The sequence below is a fragment of the Amblyomma americanum genome, chromosome 1 (genome assembly GCF_052857255.1).
Source record: "Amblyomma americanum isolate KBUSLIRL-KWMA chromosome 1, ASM5285725v1, whole genome shotgun sequence".
NCBI lineage: Eukaryota > Metazoa > Arthropoda > Arachnida > Ixodida > Ixodidae > Amblyomma > Amblyomma americanum.
In genome coordinates, this window is record NC_135497.1 from 332,552,881 (window position 1) to 332,572,010 (window position 19,130).

Below are 19,130 nucleotides of genomic sequence, written 5' to 3' on the forward strand. Positions count from 1 at the left end.
CTCGACTGCCTGCAGGGCACTGAGTTCTTCATTGGACTCTCGCTCCGGTTACTGGCAGGTGCCGGTGGCAAAGGCCGATCGCCCAAAAACTGCATTCGTCACACCCGACGGACTGCGAATTTAATGTCATGCCCTTCGGCCTCTGCAATGCACCCGCCACATTCGAGCGCAGGATGGACAACATACTCCGAGGGCTCAAATGGCACACATGCCTTTGTTACCTAGATGACGTTGTGATCTTTTCCCCGGACTTTACATCTCGCCTCCAGCGCCTCGAGACTGTCCTTCGCTGTCTGGCCGACGCTGGCCTCCAACTCAATTTGAAAAAGTGCCGCTTCGGAGCTCGGCAGCTCACCATTCTCGGACGTGTGTGTCGAAAGACGGCGTTTTCCCGAACCCGGCCAGGTTGCGAGCTGTGGCCGAATTTCCGAAGCCCACTTCTGTAAAAGACCTCCGCAGCTTCGTCGGCCTCTCTTCCTACTTCCGCCGCTTTGTCCGCAATTTCGCCACTATCATCGGCCCCCTGGCCAAGCTCCTTTCCCGCCACGACCTTTCGGCCTGGTCGCCAGCGTGTGATTAAACGTTTACGACACTCCATCGCCTCCTGACCACTCCACCAATTCTGCGTCACTTCGACCCTCACTCTCCGACGCAACTCCGCACCAATGCCAGCGGTGTCGGCCTCGGTGCAGTACTCGCTCAGCGTAAGCAAGGCTTTGACGAATACGTTGTCGCTTACGCTAGCCGGACACTCACAAAAGCTGAAGCCAACTATTTTGTCACCGAGAAGGAGTGTTTACTCATCCTTTGGCCGATCGTCAAATTTCGCCCCTACCTGTACGGGCGCCCTTTTGACGTTGTCACCGATCACCACGCCCTCTGGTGGTTGTCCTGTTTGAAAGATCCTTCAGGTCGACTGGCGCGCTGGGCTCTGCGACTCCATGAGTACGACATTCGCGATATCTATCGTTCCGGCCGCAAACATGCCGATGCTGATGCCCTCTCACGTTCACCTGTGGCATCTGAGGCAGTGCCTTGTATATCCGCTCTGCCTTCTTTGACGTTTGAGTCCACTGATATGGCTTCCGAGCAACGCAAAGACCCATGGATAACTTGCCTCTTAGATCTCTTATCGAGCCAATCGTCTCGACCTCCTTCCCGTGCTCTCCGTCGTCAGTCCCACCTTTTTGCCATCCGAGACGAGCTTCTTTACCTCCGCAACTACCTCCCGGATGGTAGGAAGTGGCTTCTCGTCATTCCTACACATCTGCGCTCCTTCATTTGCTCTTCCTACTACGATGATCCCCAGTGTGCCCATGCCGGATTCTTGAAGACTTGCACCCGTCTACGACAGCGGTGCTACTGGCGTGTCATGGCCCGTTATGTCCGCCAGCTCGTTCAGTCCTCCACCGCATGCCAGCGCCGAAAACTTCCACCTCGCCGACCCGCCGCTCCTATGCAGCCGCTGCCTTGCCCAGTACAGCCCTTCAAACGTGTTGGCGTCGACCTCTACGGCCCTCTTCCCAGCACATCAACTGGGAACCGCTGGATCATCGTTGCCATCGACCACCCTTCACGCTATGCTGAAACGTCGCCTTTACCATCCGCTACAGCCCACGACATTGCATTCTTCATTCTCCATCGCATCATTCTTCGCCATGGTGCGCCCAAAGAGCTACTCAGTGATAGAGGTCCGGCCTTGCTCTCTGAAGTTGTAGAAGCTCTCCTTCAGGAATGCAACGTCGTTCACCGCACCAGCTGCGCCTACCATCCCCAGATATAAATGGCATGGTTGAGCGTTTTAATCACACCCTCGGCGACATGCTGGCCATGTATGTTGCTTCTGACCATTGTAACTGGGACTGCTTTCTCCCGTTTGCCACATACGTTTATAACTCCGCTGCTCAAGCCCCCACCAGATTCTCTCCGTACTTTATCCTGTACGGCCGTTAGCCTTCTTGCACAATGGACACCATTCTACCTTACCGCCCTGATGCTTCCGAATTTACGACTCTTTCTCAAGCCGCAACTTATGCCGAAAAATGCCGACAGCTTGCCCAATCCTTCACTTTTCACACCCAGCAGCAGCAGAAAAGCACCCGTGATCCCCCTGCACTTCCTCCCGCTTACCTTCCTGACTCTTTGGTCTGGCTCTGGGTACCCTCCTCAGGTCCCGGCCTTTCCTCCAAACTTCTTAGCAAGTACCAGGGACCCTACCGTATTCTTCAGCAGACGTCCCACGTCAATTACCTCATCGAACCCCTTACGCCATCCCTGATCATCGTCGCCGAGGCCGCGCCATTGAACACACGGTCCGCCTCAAACCACATTACGACCCCGCCGTCGTCACATCGCCTTATGCCGCCAGGATGGCGCCATTTCGCCCGGGGGAAATTATAAGACTGGCCTTCGGCTTTGGAATCTTCAGAGGCTGGCGCTTAACGAAGACAACGACGAGAAGCGCCGAACGCTCGGTCCCTCGTGCGTGCTCTGGACTGACCGCTGTCTCTGGTCTGTACGTGGACTGTACCGCTGGTTGTTCGTGACGCTGTGCTTGGCAAGACGTTCCTTATTACAATATATTCCTTTGTTCGTATAAATTTTAAATACCACAGACATAAAACCTATTTGCAATTTCTGAATATATTATGATGCAATAACGCCCGCTTCTTACGTCAGGAGTTGTTAGGGGCCTGTTTGCCTTTAGGCCGTTTTTTTTTTATTTTCGTCTTTTTGGAATTCGCATTGCGTTCATTTTCTGTGTGTTTTGAATTATTAACTTGCTGTCATTTCCAGGTGACATATTCTGCGGCTACATGTATTCAAATAGAAACTATCCGCGGCCAGAACTATAGCATGAAGCACCATCAGCTTTCACTAGATTTCAGAGTAGCACAGTCCGTGCCTTCAAAAATTTTGAAGAGATAGTTCCAGAGAAGGTTTGCTTTCTCGATCTTGGCAGGAGCCACGACCGAACAGCCAAACAAGTTCTCGAGACAGCACTGTTTGCGCGCGCCTAAAAATCTCTACACTGACTGTTATCGACATTTTGGAAGATTTGACCCTGTTATCAGGATTAACAGTAACCCCATGAACTGCAAGATGTCATGTGCAATGTGCTAAACTCAACGACAGGACCCGGGCTCCAAACTTCACATCTGTGAAAAAAAAGGCAAACCCGGTGTTCATACGTGACGAATGGAATAGAGTGATTTCATCAGACGAATCGAAGTTCTTCTCGTGCAGGAATGATGGGATTTATATGGACGTAATTTATATGGAGAAAGTTATAAACCTCGCACGTTAAAGCACAGAGGCGGGACCGTAATGCTACGCGGCTGATTCTCCACTCGTGGAGTTTGTCGCCTTGAAAAGGTTATGCTGCCATAGGCATGCAACAATCTGTAAATTGGATACGTCTTTCAGCAGAATTACGACCCGAAGCGCTCTTCTGCGCTTTCGAAAAATTGGATATAGAAGAGGAAGACGGACTTTATAGAGTGGCCAGCCAGGCTACTGAGATTATTTCAATTGAATCGATTTGGATAAGCATCGCATATCGTCAGAGGAACAAAAAAAATGAGCGGCGCCGAGCAGAAAGTTGAGAAGATACAGCAAAAGTGGAGAAACTTATACTAGACGTTCACTGACAGCTTCTTGCTGCGGTGGAGTCAAGCAGTCATCGCTAGAAAAGGATTGTGTGTGAAGTACTGACTCATTACTTTATTTTGAAAAGGAATTCTTTTAATTGTTGCCTCATTTTGCAGCCAAAAACATATAATCACTGATAACTTCACGCAACGCAGAAAGCCGATTTTCAATAAATTTTCTTCAATAACAAATTGTCGCTTAAATTGTTATAACAATTAGTTGCGGTTGCGTTAAAAGTCTGACATCACCACTACCACTAACATCGGGCGTAACCCTTAGTGCAGTAAAAAAGTTAAATAAAAAAAACTGAAATATCTTATGCTCTTGTTAACTAGTGTATATGCCAGTGGTTTCTTGTTATATGAGTGTGAGGTGTTGTAATAGGAGATACGTCATCATGCCATGACACGCCTATAGGCACTTCAAACTGTATCACATTATTTAAAAAAAAAAGGGCGACCAGGCAAACGCACTTTGAGCTCCAAAGGTTTTGTCTAATTACCTCTTCACTGTCCTCCACTATGCGCAGAGCAGACGTTAATCACGAACCGTTTTTTTTCTTAAAATTGATTTTTATTCACGATTTGTTATTGCGGGCGGCTCGCTTTATCGATTGCTCTGGTCGGAAACCGGAGTGTCCATATTAACGAGGTACGACTGTATTGGTGCGGAATGTGTGAACGCCAGCTGAAATTAAGAAATGCCAGAAGAAGTACTCCGCTCCTCATAATCCGTGGGTTATCTACCAGGTTATTAAACTCGATGAGGGAAAAAGAAAGCCTTTACAAAAAAAAAAACTAAGCCACGCCCTTTCAATTTTGGGCTTAAAACACGCTACACTATTTACTGCAATACTCTGATTAAATTGTTCAAAGAAGCTAAAAAAGTACAGTGATTCAAAACTCAAAGGAACTGGTAAAGATATGAAGCAGAAGCGGAAACTTGTCGAAACATTTTTGAACACTTCGCAAGCTCTACAAATGACTCATACCCAATCATCCAGTGGCTTCACTTGCGATCGACCTTGAGTCATAGCAAATATGCCCAACCGTCATTTTGTGAACAGTACATCAAGTCGCGCCGTCATGATTGGCCAATCATATCCGCGAAACCCACAGTAATTTTTTTCTGTTTTTGCTGTAACCCCTAACAAAGTGCTAACGATAATTCTAGGATTAAAAATACAGCGAAGGTCTTGATTATATCCGTCCAATGCACATAAATGAATCGCTCATCTCATTGCTGAGCAGTTTTTTCCAATCATCAACTGATTTTCATGACTTTTAAAACTGGCGTATTTATGGTCTCGTTAAAGAAAGCCAAGATTATACCTACCTTTAATAAAAGAGATAGAACTCTTGTTTCAACCTATCGTCACATATTCATATACCATTCCTTAGCACGACAATTGAAAAGTGCTTTGAATGACTCATGACTAAGTGCTTTTCAGATTTTAACGTTTTATCAGCACATCAAATCGGATTTTGACCGGGGTTTTCTACCAACCTTACTCTATTGTCTTTTACTGACAAAATTAAGACCGCTATTGATAAGGGAATCTTTGCTGGTGTATTATTCTTTGGTTTAAACAAGGCATTTGACTCAATTATTCATCCTATTCTATTAGTTAAACTTTAAGGAATGGGCATCTTAGGTCTGGCATCAACCCTTACTAGAAGCTACTTATCTGGAATACAAGTGGTTTGTATCTCTAACGTGCTTTCCGATTATTTGGCTATAGATACAGGCGTCCCTTAATGTTCCATAGTTGGACCGCTTTTATTCTTGGTTTATTAGTACATTAGCCGTTGTCGGGCGCGGCCATTTTCCGCCGACTGGCGCGCCGCGGTGCGGGCGTTTCATTGGGGACTGCGGGGCTGTGGCAGCTCCGCAGCCGCGCGTGCGTATAGCAGCAATTTACTGCCCTTCGGACGCTAAAACAACGTTGTCCACCATACTTCTACAGCGTGGTTATGTTACAGGAAGTCTTTACGTTATCAAAATGATAAAAGTGAAGAGGTAATTACGACATTTAGTTCAGCATTCACGTTATTTGTACCGGTGCTTAGCACGCGCTCATGCTTATATCGCTACCGTCTTGATTCTCCATCACGGAGAAAACTTTTTTGGTCGGTATCAAGCATTATGCGCACAGCTAGCATGCAATTTCAATTCCAATGCGCTCTTGATCCTTCCTGCCGGCCATAAAGAACCCACCACAACAAAAAGGCCTTTCTTGTCGACAGCTACGTACGTGGTGCGCCAGTTACCTCAACAGATTATCGTTGTGAGCTCAACTGACTGGCAGGGCTAACAGAAAATAGTTTTAGTCATAATTTATGCTACCTGGCGCACAAAAACGTATTCTCGATTAATTTATTCAATATTCAATCAATATCAGCAGAGAGGCCAGCTTTCACGAATTCTGCGGCCTGAAGTCACGTTTATTTTCTTTGGAAGCTCTCGGCGCGTGTGACAGCGTCGCGTAGCCGTTTGGCCAAGCGTCATAGAATGTAATCAAATCGTGTATATATCAGTCATGTACAAGCGCAGAACAAACAGGGACAAAGAAGGATGGGACACCACCTTCGTCCCTGTTTGTTCTGCGCTTGTACATGACTGCAATGCACCAACTAGCCCAAAGGTCTGTGCTCATGTGTATATATCGCTGTGATTCAGGTAGGTATCAGCAGCAGAGAAATGCTACGGTCAGCCCTTTACCCCGCGGATACCTCTGAGATACATGCGGAAATAACAACTTAAATTGGTAGCGGTCGTGCTTGCATCCCCGTGCACGAAATGTGTTTAACAGGAACAATAGCAAGCTCAGCGCACGGATGTCGAAGACGTACTGCTGATCGAAAACACGCGCTTCGCCTGGACAACCTTCGGTCTGCAGCTGGCCGATCCCGTTACAGCTTGCACATCACTGCTCCATCGAGTCAAATCAATAAATATACATCCCGATGCATAAAATTATAATAGATGGAAGCGTACGTAAAACACGGCGACAAAGGACACGCCAGCTGAAAATGTGCGTGTAAGTACCTGCTTCGATTCCGCACCCTACTTGGTTGACTACCCTCGGATATGTGTGTAACAATGTGTGTCAGATAACCGTAGAACGGCCTGGGGAAATCTGAGTAGTGATGCACAGCACACATCCACATACGTCATATGATAGAGCGCATCAGCGACGGAAGCGAAGAACACGTAAACACACATTCTACGCGCCGCCGGCGCGACTCGCCACCAGTCCAACGTTCCGCGCGCACCGAGAGATGGCGACTGGTGTCGAGAGTAGGAGTGCTCCCGCAGCCTGCGTGCGAGGGTAAAAGAATCTGGTCTATAGATACCTGCGAAATAACTTACGTTCTCTTCAGGTCATAGGGTTTTGCCAAAAGTGTCTGTAATTAACATTTCTACTAATCTCATACAGGCGGTCAACCATTGTACATTTCTTGGGGTCGCCCTCGAATCCCATTTGAAGCTCGTAAAACATATAGCGCACTTAAAACAAAATGCGCATATGGCATCCGTGTGCTGCTGAAAGCACTGCACTATTTTTCTCGAGAAACATTTCGCTCCCTCTATTTCGCTTTAATTCACAGCTGCATACCTTCTGCATATCTCATGGTGAAATACTTACGAAAATCACCTAGGTCATTTACAACATTTACAAAATCATGGCATTTTTATCATGATATTTATGCCACAAAGCAGTGCATTTCCACTTCTTCATGACAATCGCATATTACTTTGAACCGTTCTATTTAAAGTTGTAAGGAATCATTTACCAATCAATTTGTTAGACAATTACGAGCTCCTTAACAATTCAACTAGATTTGCCACGAATAACTGCTACTTGTTCCCAATAGCACGTACTAATTATGGCAGATAAACCAGTCTTTTTACTGCACTGTTAGTTTGGAACTAGCTTTCTACTGGCATTGAACTTTCAGCATCCTTGGGAATTGTTAAGCGTAAAACTATATTCTCATTCTGTGGACATACCGGAATTTTCTTGGCGATACTTTATAAGTCGCATTATTCGGTTCTTGCTTTCTTTATTTCTGATCATACTTTTCCGTCCTTCCACTGTGAGCTGCTGTGGTTTTCTTGATTGCATTTGACTTCTTATAACTACCGATAGGAGGTCCCCATACAGGCATCCTGCTCTGGAACCTCCTTCTGTATATTCATTGATCGACAGTTTATATCACCGACTAAAAATCTTCTAATTACCAATGCAGGGGAATTGGAACCCACACTTCCCATTTGAGTGCTTGATGTGTGGTGCTGTTCCGAAAGTAACCTTGGCTGCAATTTTCCAACTGTGCAACGCTGTGCCACTCGTCACTTTTTTCGTGTGCTCGCCAAGTGCTGGATGTTCGTATCTCATGTAATGGAGAAATTTCCGAAATGCCAGCAATACTTTTATCCTTCCCTCCGCACTCCCAAAATATGTTGATGTTCGTTACTGCAACTAATGTTTGTAATTACAACTTCAATTACAAAAAAGGCAAAAATAATTAACTGAAAGATAGGTCTTCATGCGCCAGTTAGACGAAAACCATTGTTTGAAAGTTTGGCACACGCTTCGGCAATCGTTGCAAGCATCGTCCGTGTTCGGCGCCGAAAACACCGCTCAACCAACCCCGGAGTTGAGCGGTGTTTCATCAGAAAGATTTCTCTAGCCCAAGGGGCCGTGAGAGAGAGCCGCTTTCATTTCTTGAGGCAAATGCCGATAGAACTCCAGCAGCGGCTTCCCAATGCCTTGTCTCCACTTCGGAGGAGGCATGGCACCAATCCTGACGACGTAGAAAGCGTTAAGAGCCTTGAAGGCATACTGAAGCTGCTGCTGCAGTTTTTGGGATATTCGTCCATCGAGCTGGAGTCAAAAATACGGCAACTGCAAACAATAGCGTGAACTTGATCACACGTCATGCTTTAGTTTATGGCATGCAGCGGCCAGATCTTACAAACACGTTTTCGGAAAATTCCCTTTTCCACACCTGGCGCAAGGCACACTGAACATTTTGCCCGTTCAAGTTTCTAACGTTCATGCTGAGCACGTGTTCTCCAGTGTTAATCTGGAAAAAAATATTAATTCTAATATGACCAGCTTCACCCATTAATAAGTGAAAGTTGAATGACAGCGGCCGAGAGGTCTGCAGTGGTAAGCCATTTTGACGTTTCACAGGCGATTGCCTTGTTTGGCGTCTCTATCACCCATGTCCCTACTAGGTCTTGTTCCGCTTGCGGTCTCCGGTTCAATCGCGTTCCAGCACACTTCACGGACTCCAGGGCCCGCTTGCACGAAGTAAATAGTCTAGTTCTCAGTGCTGTCTTTTTCGCAATCTATAAGCCCTGCGCTGGTTTTGAGGAAAGGAAATGCGCATAACTTGCACATTGGTCAGCGGGCACCTCATTCTCGCGGTGAAATCGAGGCAGTTATGCGCCTTTCTTGTGCCCAAAACTAACGGAGGCTTTAGACTCCGTTTGTTTTAAGGAAAGGAACGGAGCATAACTGGCTCCCTGGGCAAGAGAACACCACAATCGCGCTTTCAGGTACGTGGTGGTGGTGTCTACCTAACGCGTTACGCATAACGCGTTACACGGCTGCCGTTGTAAAATGGCTTGTACTAAATGACTCGTAGAGAGCTATTGCAACTTTCGCTGTAAAAACAAATGCGAAACAAGATGAAGGCGGGCTGCCGTATGGCAGCTCCACAAATCAAGTTCAGTCTACGGCTTCTAGGCAAAACAGCTTCAACGTCCTACTGGGTTGTTGGCAACAATGTGATAAAGTTCCTCCCGAAAGATCACTATATACGCGCACTGAGCATCTAATAATTCATTTATTTATTTACAGAGTACCTGAGTCTTGAAGACCAAGCAAAAAGGCCAAAATTTCGTACTCTTCATTTTGTATGTTGCATTGGTTCAAAATGCTATCTTCTGTTGTTCTTTAATAACAACTGTATTCATAATATTGCTTCTGTTCTATTTGGCTATAAATATGGTGCTAAATTGAATGGCATGGGTGCTTTTGGCTACTTTTAGCCCGAGCTCTGGCTCCTTTTAATATTCGACCAACGACAACCCAGTTAAATCCTACGCCGTCAATACAGTGGACAGGAGGAAACACTCAATCCTTGTTGTTTAGGTGGTGCTGGCTTGTGAACTATCCTAAACTCATGCTTACCTGCATTGAGGCTCTCATTACTGGAGTTTAAAGCTGCATATATTCTGGCAGTTGTCACGCTTGCAGGGGAATTTTTTTCTAAACCTTAACAGATGTTAATTTTATAAACTGTGAGAGATACGTCAGTGTGATCTTTTCAGCTGAACTGTACAGCAAGGCAGATATTATGTGCCTGATATGTATCAACAATCAGACGATTAATAAGCTAAACCAAGCGAACCAACTTTAATATTTTGACTCTGCTGGAGAAGGTTATATTGCGAAACTGAAGGGCGTCAAACAATGAAGATGATCCCTGCTTTTAAAATTTCTTAATCGGCAATGTGATTGGAAATACTGGATGTCAAAAACAAGAATTAGAAAGCTCGTTAAGTTAGCTTTCTGGCATGAATTATTTATTAAACGGCGTCACTAACATTCATTGTCCATCAAATACAGACGCCGTTGGTGTGTTGGATGCCGTAGACGTTCACTTCGTTTCGAAAATGATACAACGCGCAGTGACGTCATTTTCTAAACCTCAATGCGGGAAAGTCAATTAAACGAGCTTTCAAATGCCTGTTTTGACGTTCATATTTCGAAATGCATAAATAAATAATAAATAATTGGTTTTTGGGGGGAAAGGAAATGGCGCAGTATCTGTCTCATATATCGTTGGACACCTGAACCGCGCCGTAAGGGAAGGGATAAAGGAGGGAGTGAAAGAAGAAAGGAAGAAGAGGTGCCGTAGTGGAGGGCTCCGGAATAATTTCGACCACCTGGGGATCTTTAACGTGCACTGACATCGCACAGCACACGGGCGCCTTACCGTTTTTCCTCCATAAAAACGCAGCCGCCGCGGTCGGGTTCGAACCCGGGAACTTCGGTTCAGTAGTCGAGCGCCCTAACCACTGAGCCACCGCGGCGGGGCCGAAATGCATTGCCGGTTAAGAAAAGTTGAAAAGTGGGCTCACCTTCGTTGTCGACGGCCTTGAATTTCGTAATATAACTTTGGCCTCCAAAATTCAAAATAAAAGAGTTGATTAGTTATTTTGTTAATTAGTCATCTAATTATTGGGCTTTATCACTTACATTAATGTTCACCTTGCTATACAATCCACCTGCGAAGACCACAGCGACGTATCTCTCACAGTTTCGAAAATAAAAATCTGTAAACTTGAAAGCAATCATCCACATACTACTTCAATGGAGGTTGCTCTCAAACAATCTAGCTACTTGCCTTTCACGGCGTAAGGCACATGCGCGCATGCCCCTGTATCCGCCTGGAACCGCCACCCGTGGAAGGGGCACTCGATGCAGTCTCCCACCACGCGGCCCATGACGCCCAGGTGGGCGCCCAGATGCGGGCAGTAGGCGTCCATCACGTGGGCCACCCCGTCCTCGGTTCGGAAGGCCACGAGTTCCTGTCCTTTAACGAAGAAGAAGAACCTAAGTGAAGCGCTAGTGCTCTTAGTTCAAGCAGCTTGCCCTATCGCTGGGGAACTAAGTTGTTGAGAAAATAGTCGCTTATTCTAAGCGTGTGCACTCAAATACTAGCACTATTTTTAGTTGCTTTTACCGGAGCCAAGTTTTTGAAGTCTGAGGGCGCACATTTAAAGATGAATATGTAATCGCACGTTTAACATTTCGTTCCGATCCGTATGCGTTTAGCTTTACGCAACTACATGTCTTGGTCTGAACAGATCCATCTGATTTCTAACGAAACTCTTCAAAGGATCGGATACTTGCATTGCGCTATGCGTGTTGCTCCACTGGATACCAAGATACATACTTTAAAAAACCCCGATCTCTTTGCGTCGCTTGGAATCGCCGTTGGCTTGTGGATTTTAAAAAATCGGAATCGGTAAAAAAAGGCGGTACGTTTTGCATTTTCCTGATATGACAGATTTTTCGCCTTCTCATCTGTTTGATATGTGGCATACCCCACTTTCATCCCGTCGTCTCATTGAATGTTTAAGCCCTTGAACATGTTAATTATTTTTTTATTTTTTCGCAATTCCTATCAATTGGCAACTATTTAAAATTTTCTAAACAGTTACGACGAACTACCGCGAAATAAACATTTCACCTTTCAGTCCTCGTACTGACTTGTTCAAATAAAGTTATTTTCTGCATACTACAGAAAGTTGGCACTCTTTTCCTGAGTCTACTTGTGCTCTGCCTTTGAAAGGGTTTTTAGGTTCTGCGATTTGCAGCTGATGGGCTTTTACTGCGCGTTTCCTTGTGCATTCGTTGTAACTCATATGCTGGTGGTTGTTACCATCCGTTTGTGCATTTTTATCTCCTCCTGCCATAGTTTCATGCCAGCCTACAATTTATAAAAATAAATAAAATTATTTTTGAACGGAGAGGTCTGCTTCACAGGTTCTAGAATCAGCTGAACGCGACGTTTCTAACCCTCTTTATCACCCTGCGGAAACGAGTAATCGAACATTCATTTTTATTTAATCTCTGAAGGCAAAGAAGTAATGGGTCAAAGCTGTGTGAGAGCAGCCTGATTAGGCCCGGTCCCAAGTAATAACAGATCGAGAGCATGGCTAATAAAAGTTCCGAACATAAGGATCTTTGGCAGATTATCTAAAAATAAAAGGACAGCATAAAAAGTTACAACAACGAAGAAAGAAAAACAACTAGAATTAAGGCTAAATTTGAGCCCTTTACACAAATAAAAAGCGTTTCTTGCAAATCATGGCATAGCATCACAAAAAGGTAAGAAATCAAAAGAAAAGAGATACAGCCATCAACTGAGCTTAAGACACCAAGCGAAAAGTCCTCTTTCTTCTACTGCGCTACCACCGAACCTGCAGAGCCAATCACTGTATACCAGCTTTTAAATGGAGATCCGTAAACGCGACTCACCTATAACACTGAGAGCCTTTACTTGTCCTGCCTGAAGTTCTTGTGACTCTATTATTGGGATCCATCCGTTCGGGAATACGGGCGGCACATTTCTGAACGCTCGTGCCGCTCGTGTGTGCAAGGCCTAGAAGAGATTGGTTGCAGTATATTCAGTGCATATTCTCTTCTTTTTCGAAGCAAAGAAGTACGTAATTTCACGTTTAGTCCGCGGAACTTCTTGGCCTACCCGTCAGACTCCTCCGAGGTTGTCAACAGAACAGCTTTACAGTGCGGAGCTTGGGAGAGGCATCGCCAACCCAAACGTCAAAAATTAGGACCGAGTACTCTGCAGAACAATCGCTTTGTGCGAAAGTGGGTTCGAGATCCTTTTCAATAATGCGTTAACCGGCAATGCGGAACTGCTGAGGCATAAGCTGCCATTTGATACGTTGGGCAACTATACCGCAAAACAACCCTGCAGGCACCCCGAAGTGCATATATAGTTCTCGTGGGCTAAAGCGAAATAAAAAGAAATAAAAGGGGTCATCTGAAATGCAACGCCATGCGACCGTCCGGGAGGGGTGGGGGGGTAGTGGATATAGAGTTAGACTGCTGCAGCATCACGAGTTCGAAGGCGCGATCACAGCCACGGCTGCCGCATTTGCATGGAGGCAAAATGCAGATACATCCACGTGCCTAGATTTTAATTGATGTTCGCCCAACCTACCGAAATTAACCTGGTACACATTACCACAGAGTGCCTGGTAGCCGGCAGCGTTGCTTTGGCACGCACTGTGCTCCGTGAGCAAGACCGTAATTGCACTTTTCCTCCCACCACCACGAACCCACCACGAACAAATCCACCAACAAAATATCATCACGCGGCAGTGAAGGAGCGTGGAGTGACAATAGGGCACAACAAGCTCGAAAACGAACCGTTCGCAGGAGAAACTCATGTTTACAAAAGAAACTCTGCGGCGTGACCGTGGGAGGCACGCTGGGTCACTATTAATGTCTTCGGTGTACCAGGGACACGCATTTGAATCGCTTCGTCGTACGTCCTATAGTTCGATGGGCGGTTTTCGTGACATTTGAAAAAGCGGCTACAGAGCATCCAAGTTGAGGGTAATCAGAAATCGCGAGACGTGCCTTGCCCCCAGTCAAAGAGGTGGCAGGTGTAAGCTACCGGCTACTCTGGACAGGTGACATAGTAGAGAGGGCTAATCCCCAACTCAGTGTTTAGGAGAGAGGAGAGAGTGGACAAGTGCGAGAGGGAAGAGAGAAAGAGGGTGGTAGGCGACGGGTGACTTAGTGGCTTGTGATTCGTGAAGTTATGGCGAGAGCGGAGGAATGCCAAACCCGAAGGTGGCGCCCACAGGAAGAATCCAGAGGGTTGCTGCTGTGGAAGGAGGAGGTTGCGAGGGAGGCGTAGGTATGCGTAAGCTGTGTGTGGTTCCACGGCAGAATGCAGGGCTCTATATAGCTAAACCAAAGCTATAACAGCTTTTGTTCACTCGTGGGCAAAGCCTAGCAATACTACTTTTCATTCGCCTTTTTTGCCTGATAGAATATATACACACACACACACACACACACACACACACACACACACACACACACACACACACACACACACACACACACACACACATATATATATATATATATATATATATATATATATATATATATATATATATATATATATATATATATATATATATATATATATATATATATATATATATATATATATATATACTAAAAGTGATTTCTGGCAGCTGATTTGGTCAATATAATATAAAATCACCAAAAATTGAAGAAACATAACAGGATTTAATTCACGACGTTTCGGTTTGACACTCGAAATAGGCTGGTCCTCCAGCCTAAACGTCGTGAATTAAATCCTGTTATGTTTCTTCAATTTTTGGTGATTATATATATATATATATATATATATATATATATATATATATATATATATATATATATATATATATATATATATATATATATATATATGTATATATATATATATATATATATATATATATATATATATATATATATATATATATATATGCAATTCCGTCAACTTTCGTATATGTCTCCACATGTGGCCATCTTCATGCTGCCGAATTGGGCATGCGGACAAGATTACGACAGCGACAACGTGAAACCAAAGAAACTAGGAGTTGGCGCTGTGATAATCTGGAAATACCATAAATAATTCGGTGATAAGTAAGTGGCCCAGGAATGAGTGCAAGAAATTGCTTCAGCACGTAAGCTGCGCGCAGTATGGCGGCCCTTGGAATCTGGCAGTGTTTCGTTAGTACGTGATAAGTTCGCACCAAGGCCTACTCTCAGCATAGAGCTGACTTTAGTCCTCTATTTTTAATGTTTGGCAGTATTTTTTTTAATTCTCCGAAGTCGACGCTAGCTAGGCGAGTTAATGGGTGATTTATAGTACTCTATACGAAACCTAGCCAGTATCCTTACTTCACTTTCATATCATGATGGGAAAAAAGAGGCTCAACAAAGCTGTTTCTTTGGCTAGTTTGTTCGACATCTTCTATAAAGCAAATCAGCGAAGACGTTTTAGAACACTGCAGGTGTGCCAGTGGCAGGGTTCATGGAATTTCTACATTTTTATCTGTACTCTACATATGCGGAATGTCATCAAGGCTTGTTTTTGCAAAAACGCGGTGTCTGTATCAGGCTCTGCACAGCTGCGGGTCTTAGTGATTTAGCTTTGGCTTACTGTAACAGGACGTTCTCTTGCCAAATAGAAGATTTCAATATTTTTGCGGTTACTGTATTTGCTGATTTGTAATTTTCATTATCAATAGCTATCGTTTAGCGTTGAACGAGGCCTTGCATCCCTTTTAAGCTTTTTCACGCAGACTATTAAACCAGTACACTTTACGAACGAGGTACCGGTTGAAAATATATTGCAGTTTCTGGATTTTAGAATCACAAACCACTTATTTCATACTCATTATCCCGTTAGAATCTTGCGAAGAGAGCTAAAACGAACTTGGGCTTCATCAACGCCGCCATTAAGTCTTGTCCCCTCTTGACGGAAGCTAGTCTTGAGGAGTAAGCTAATCACCTGCTTTCCGCGGGTTCCCCCAAGGAAGTGCTTGTTTCAGTTGCAGAAGACTTATTAAGAAAGATCCGCCAGAGCCATTCCATGCGGTCCACAGGACGAAATCTGTAGGGAGCGATAATTCCGTACACGCATTTTATATCACACAGGCTCAAGAGGGCTGCGATTAGAGCAAGTGGGACATTGCTTTTTTCTTCCCAAAACAAGCTGTCAAAGTTGCGCAGGGCGACGATCCCGTTCTTCAGCCGCACAAAGGAGTGGAAGAAGGCGCATCTCAAACAGTGCGTTAAGTGCGCAGAAGGGTGGCGTACCTGTTTCCAGTGACATGCGGCAAGGAAGGAGTACATTGAGCATACCGTAAAATGCAGGAATGATAGCCCCAATAAACACAAGCCTAATGTGAAACAGCCTAGAGATGGTTATTTGTACATGCATTGCCACGACTGCCCCAACAAATCTTGCAAGCTACTGTAGAGTAAATGTACAACAGGAGTCAGGAGCATGAGCCGCGGCACCCGTTCTTAGATTATAGACATCTTTTATAAATAAGGAACGAGCGGACTGCACCACTGAGGCATCAGCTAATCGTTTGGGAAGAAACATTGCTCTTCAACGGCATTAGGACGCGCACGCGTTAAGTTTCTTCTTTGTGTGCGCGCGGCCACTTGTGGCCTTCGCGCTGCCAGTAATATTCATTTTGAAAGTTAGCTGCTCCTGCTAACTCCTGCTGTAACAACTTCGTCAATGTGTTAAAGGTTTTTTTGCCTTTTTCATGTGAGTGCCGAGGCCTGAGTTTTCGAGCTCACATTTGTAAAAATTAGACTTGTAGCAGAATGACAAAGAAGTTCAGTCAAGGAAAGAAACTTTGCAGCCGACGGTACGCATCTCTGCAAACATTTAGAACACTTATTTTTCTAGTTGGTTTAAATTAATCGGCTCTGACGTCTGAGAACATAATTCTTGTTATAAGTGCACGGGCTTTGTTTTTCTACATTCACAGCCATTTAAATGCATATCATAAGCTCATGAATCTGGGTTTCATAAAAAGACTGCGCATGTCTAAGTGGTCGCTCAAACTGAAGGACTCACAAGCTATAAAATACTCCGAGGATCCATATGTAGCATGATGACCTATAAAATTCCGCAAAACTAAGGCAGGAATGTTCTTATGCTTGCACACTATCTTCGGTTCCGTAACACTTAGTGCTTGCGTCAGAATACGAAGCGGGGCGCATTGCGGTATTTCCGCTTTCGTTTCCAGCGTTATTGGTAATGTGGGTAGCCAAAACGTTCACTTTGAGCATTTCCTGCAGAACACCCTATTGTCAGCGTTTAAATATAAACCTAAATTATCCAACTCAGATGGTTAGCTCAGCAATACAGCAAATCTCGCCCTTTTTCTGAGTCGCTCTTGTACTTCCATGTAAAAAGAAATTCCGTACATCGCGGAAATTACCGCAACTATCTCCAGGTCGTAAGCGCGGATCTTCGTGTCGCATCTGGGGTTCTAGGGCTGCACGCAATGAGAGAACTCATGAGCCTCGAAGGCCCAAGCATCGCCGCTACACCTCCACCTCACGTTCTGGCGACTACTACGTTTGCGGCCTGTAGACTTTTCACAGAGAGCACATGTCATGCCTTCTCTACTGAGGAAACAAATGTTTAGAAGGTGATTCTCTGTTTAGATTATTTTTTTATAATTTGAGAGATAGTTATTTAGATGTTTAGATAATTTGAGAGATGACAGTTATCAATCTGGCTGCTATTTATTTATTTCTCTAGAATAATAAGTTAGCGCTCCTAAGATGTTTTCGGACGCTGGATTGTTTGTTACAAAGTTGCGACACTTTTTCGCCCTTTCAGTTTCATGGTTTTGCCCGGAAATAGGAGTCAGATGTTCTCATTTCAATTCTGACCTTACAAGAATGTTTGTAGTGCTCACCCTCCCCTCCCCCCCCCCCAAAAAAAAAAATAAAACCGAAAGGAAAAAAGACTACCATGAAGAAACTTCAGCCTTGGTTCTTTGGTCCAATGTTTAAGGATTTTAGCACCAATGTTCAAAATGCATTAAATGTGCACGACCTCAAAAGACTACGGTGAACGTTCGGCAAGTACTTCAAGCAATGTCGTTCGCTTATTGGTTTAAGCGAAGCATTGTAATGTAGTGTATCACTACCAACTATTCCAAGGTTGACACCAGCGGTAAATTACTCGTAACGAGCCTTGGCAGCTCAGTGTGTGACCATCGTGCGCGCGCCCACAGCCTTGCAGATACCGGCTGTGCACCCGGCACCATAGAGAGGCTCCAAAATCAGGCTAAAATGCCGTTCCGGCTACTACTGTCCCAAAATTACGAGTACGTACCTTCCTGGAACTCTTGGCCGCTTTGCTGCGCTTGAGGCAAAACAGTGTGACCACGAACACTGTGGCTACGGCAGGAGCAGCAGCAGCAAACGGGTGGAAACGGTCCAGGGAGCTGGCGCTTCCGCGGCTCATCCTGTCGCCCCGGTCGGAGTTCCTTCCGAATGACGCAGAGCTGTCCATGGCGCATCGCCTAGACCTCAACAACCGCCTCGACTGACCGCACCGCGACAGTGGCAGCTGCCCCTTTCGTCAGCGATAACAATCGTTGCGGCGGAGAGGCTCCGAAAGGCGTAACCACCGGCATGCGCCATGTCTGAGGGGGTCTTGCCGAACCGGCGCCGTCTTCCGGCCCTGGCACTATGGTGATAACTGGGGCTAACTTTGGCACCGTACACCCACGGGACGTGGAGCAGCCGTGGTGGGTTAAGAAGTGAAATTCCTAATGCCTTTTCTGTGCTGCTTAACAAGGAATCTTTGATTTTTACTTTATTGCCTCGTGCGTCTTCCCTACTCGAACCGCAAGTAGCACTCGACTAGGATTTTGCACAACCGTGTCTTTAGGAACCCCAGGGTGGATTTCAAGACCTGCGATGGGAAAGTACAGTATTTATGCTAGCGTCTTTCTTGTTATTGTTGCCCTTGCCTAGTCGTTCCTAGCTATGAAAACCAGGACGAGGAAATAAAGATATGTTGTCTCCGTTGTTATTTACGCGGAACATGTTGGGTCGCTCTTTCATGGTGTTTGTCAAATAGCCGAGTTCTAAAGGCGTCCTGGGCAGTTAATATGGGTATACTATGATCATATAAGTATAATCATATCATTCTAAATACTACCGCTCCCCCCCCTCTTCCTTTTACAGCCGGACACTAATACTGATCATTATTTATGGTACAGAGCGGAGTTTATCACGTTTTATTGCTCTCCCTGTCCCTCATTTTATTTTTTAGCAGTGCACGGCC

At 45.1% G+C, this 19,130-nt stretch overlaps 1 protein-coding gene across 1 annotated transcript in view; it reads right to left on the bottom strand.

The window, feature by feature from the left end:
• Positions 1 to 18,375, bottom strand: part of LOC144099366 (cholesterol 7-desaturase nvd-like) — a 33,183-nt gene extending 14,808 nt beyond the window's left edge. The window contains exons 1-3 of the mRNA XM_077632602.1: positions 18,171 to 18,375; positions 12,719 to 12,842; positions 11,079 to 11,267 (exon numbers count right to left, since the gene is read on the bottom strand). Of these exons, the coding sequence (XP_077488728.1) occupies positions 11,079 to 11,267; positions 12,719 to 12,842; positions 18,171 to 18,350 (493 nt within the window). The 5' untranslated portion in view covers positions 18,351 to 18,375. The remainder of the gene's footprint in view (positions 1 to 11,078; positions 11,268 to 12,718; positions 12,843 to 18,170) is intronic.
• Positions 18,376 to 19,130: the final 755 nt, after the last annotated feature.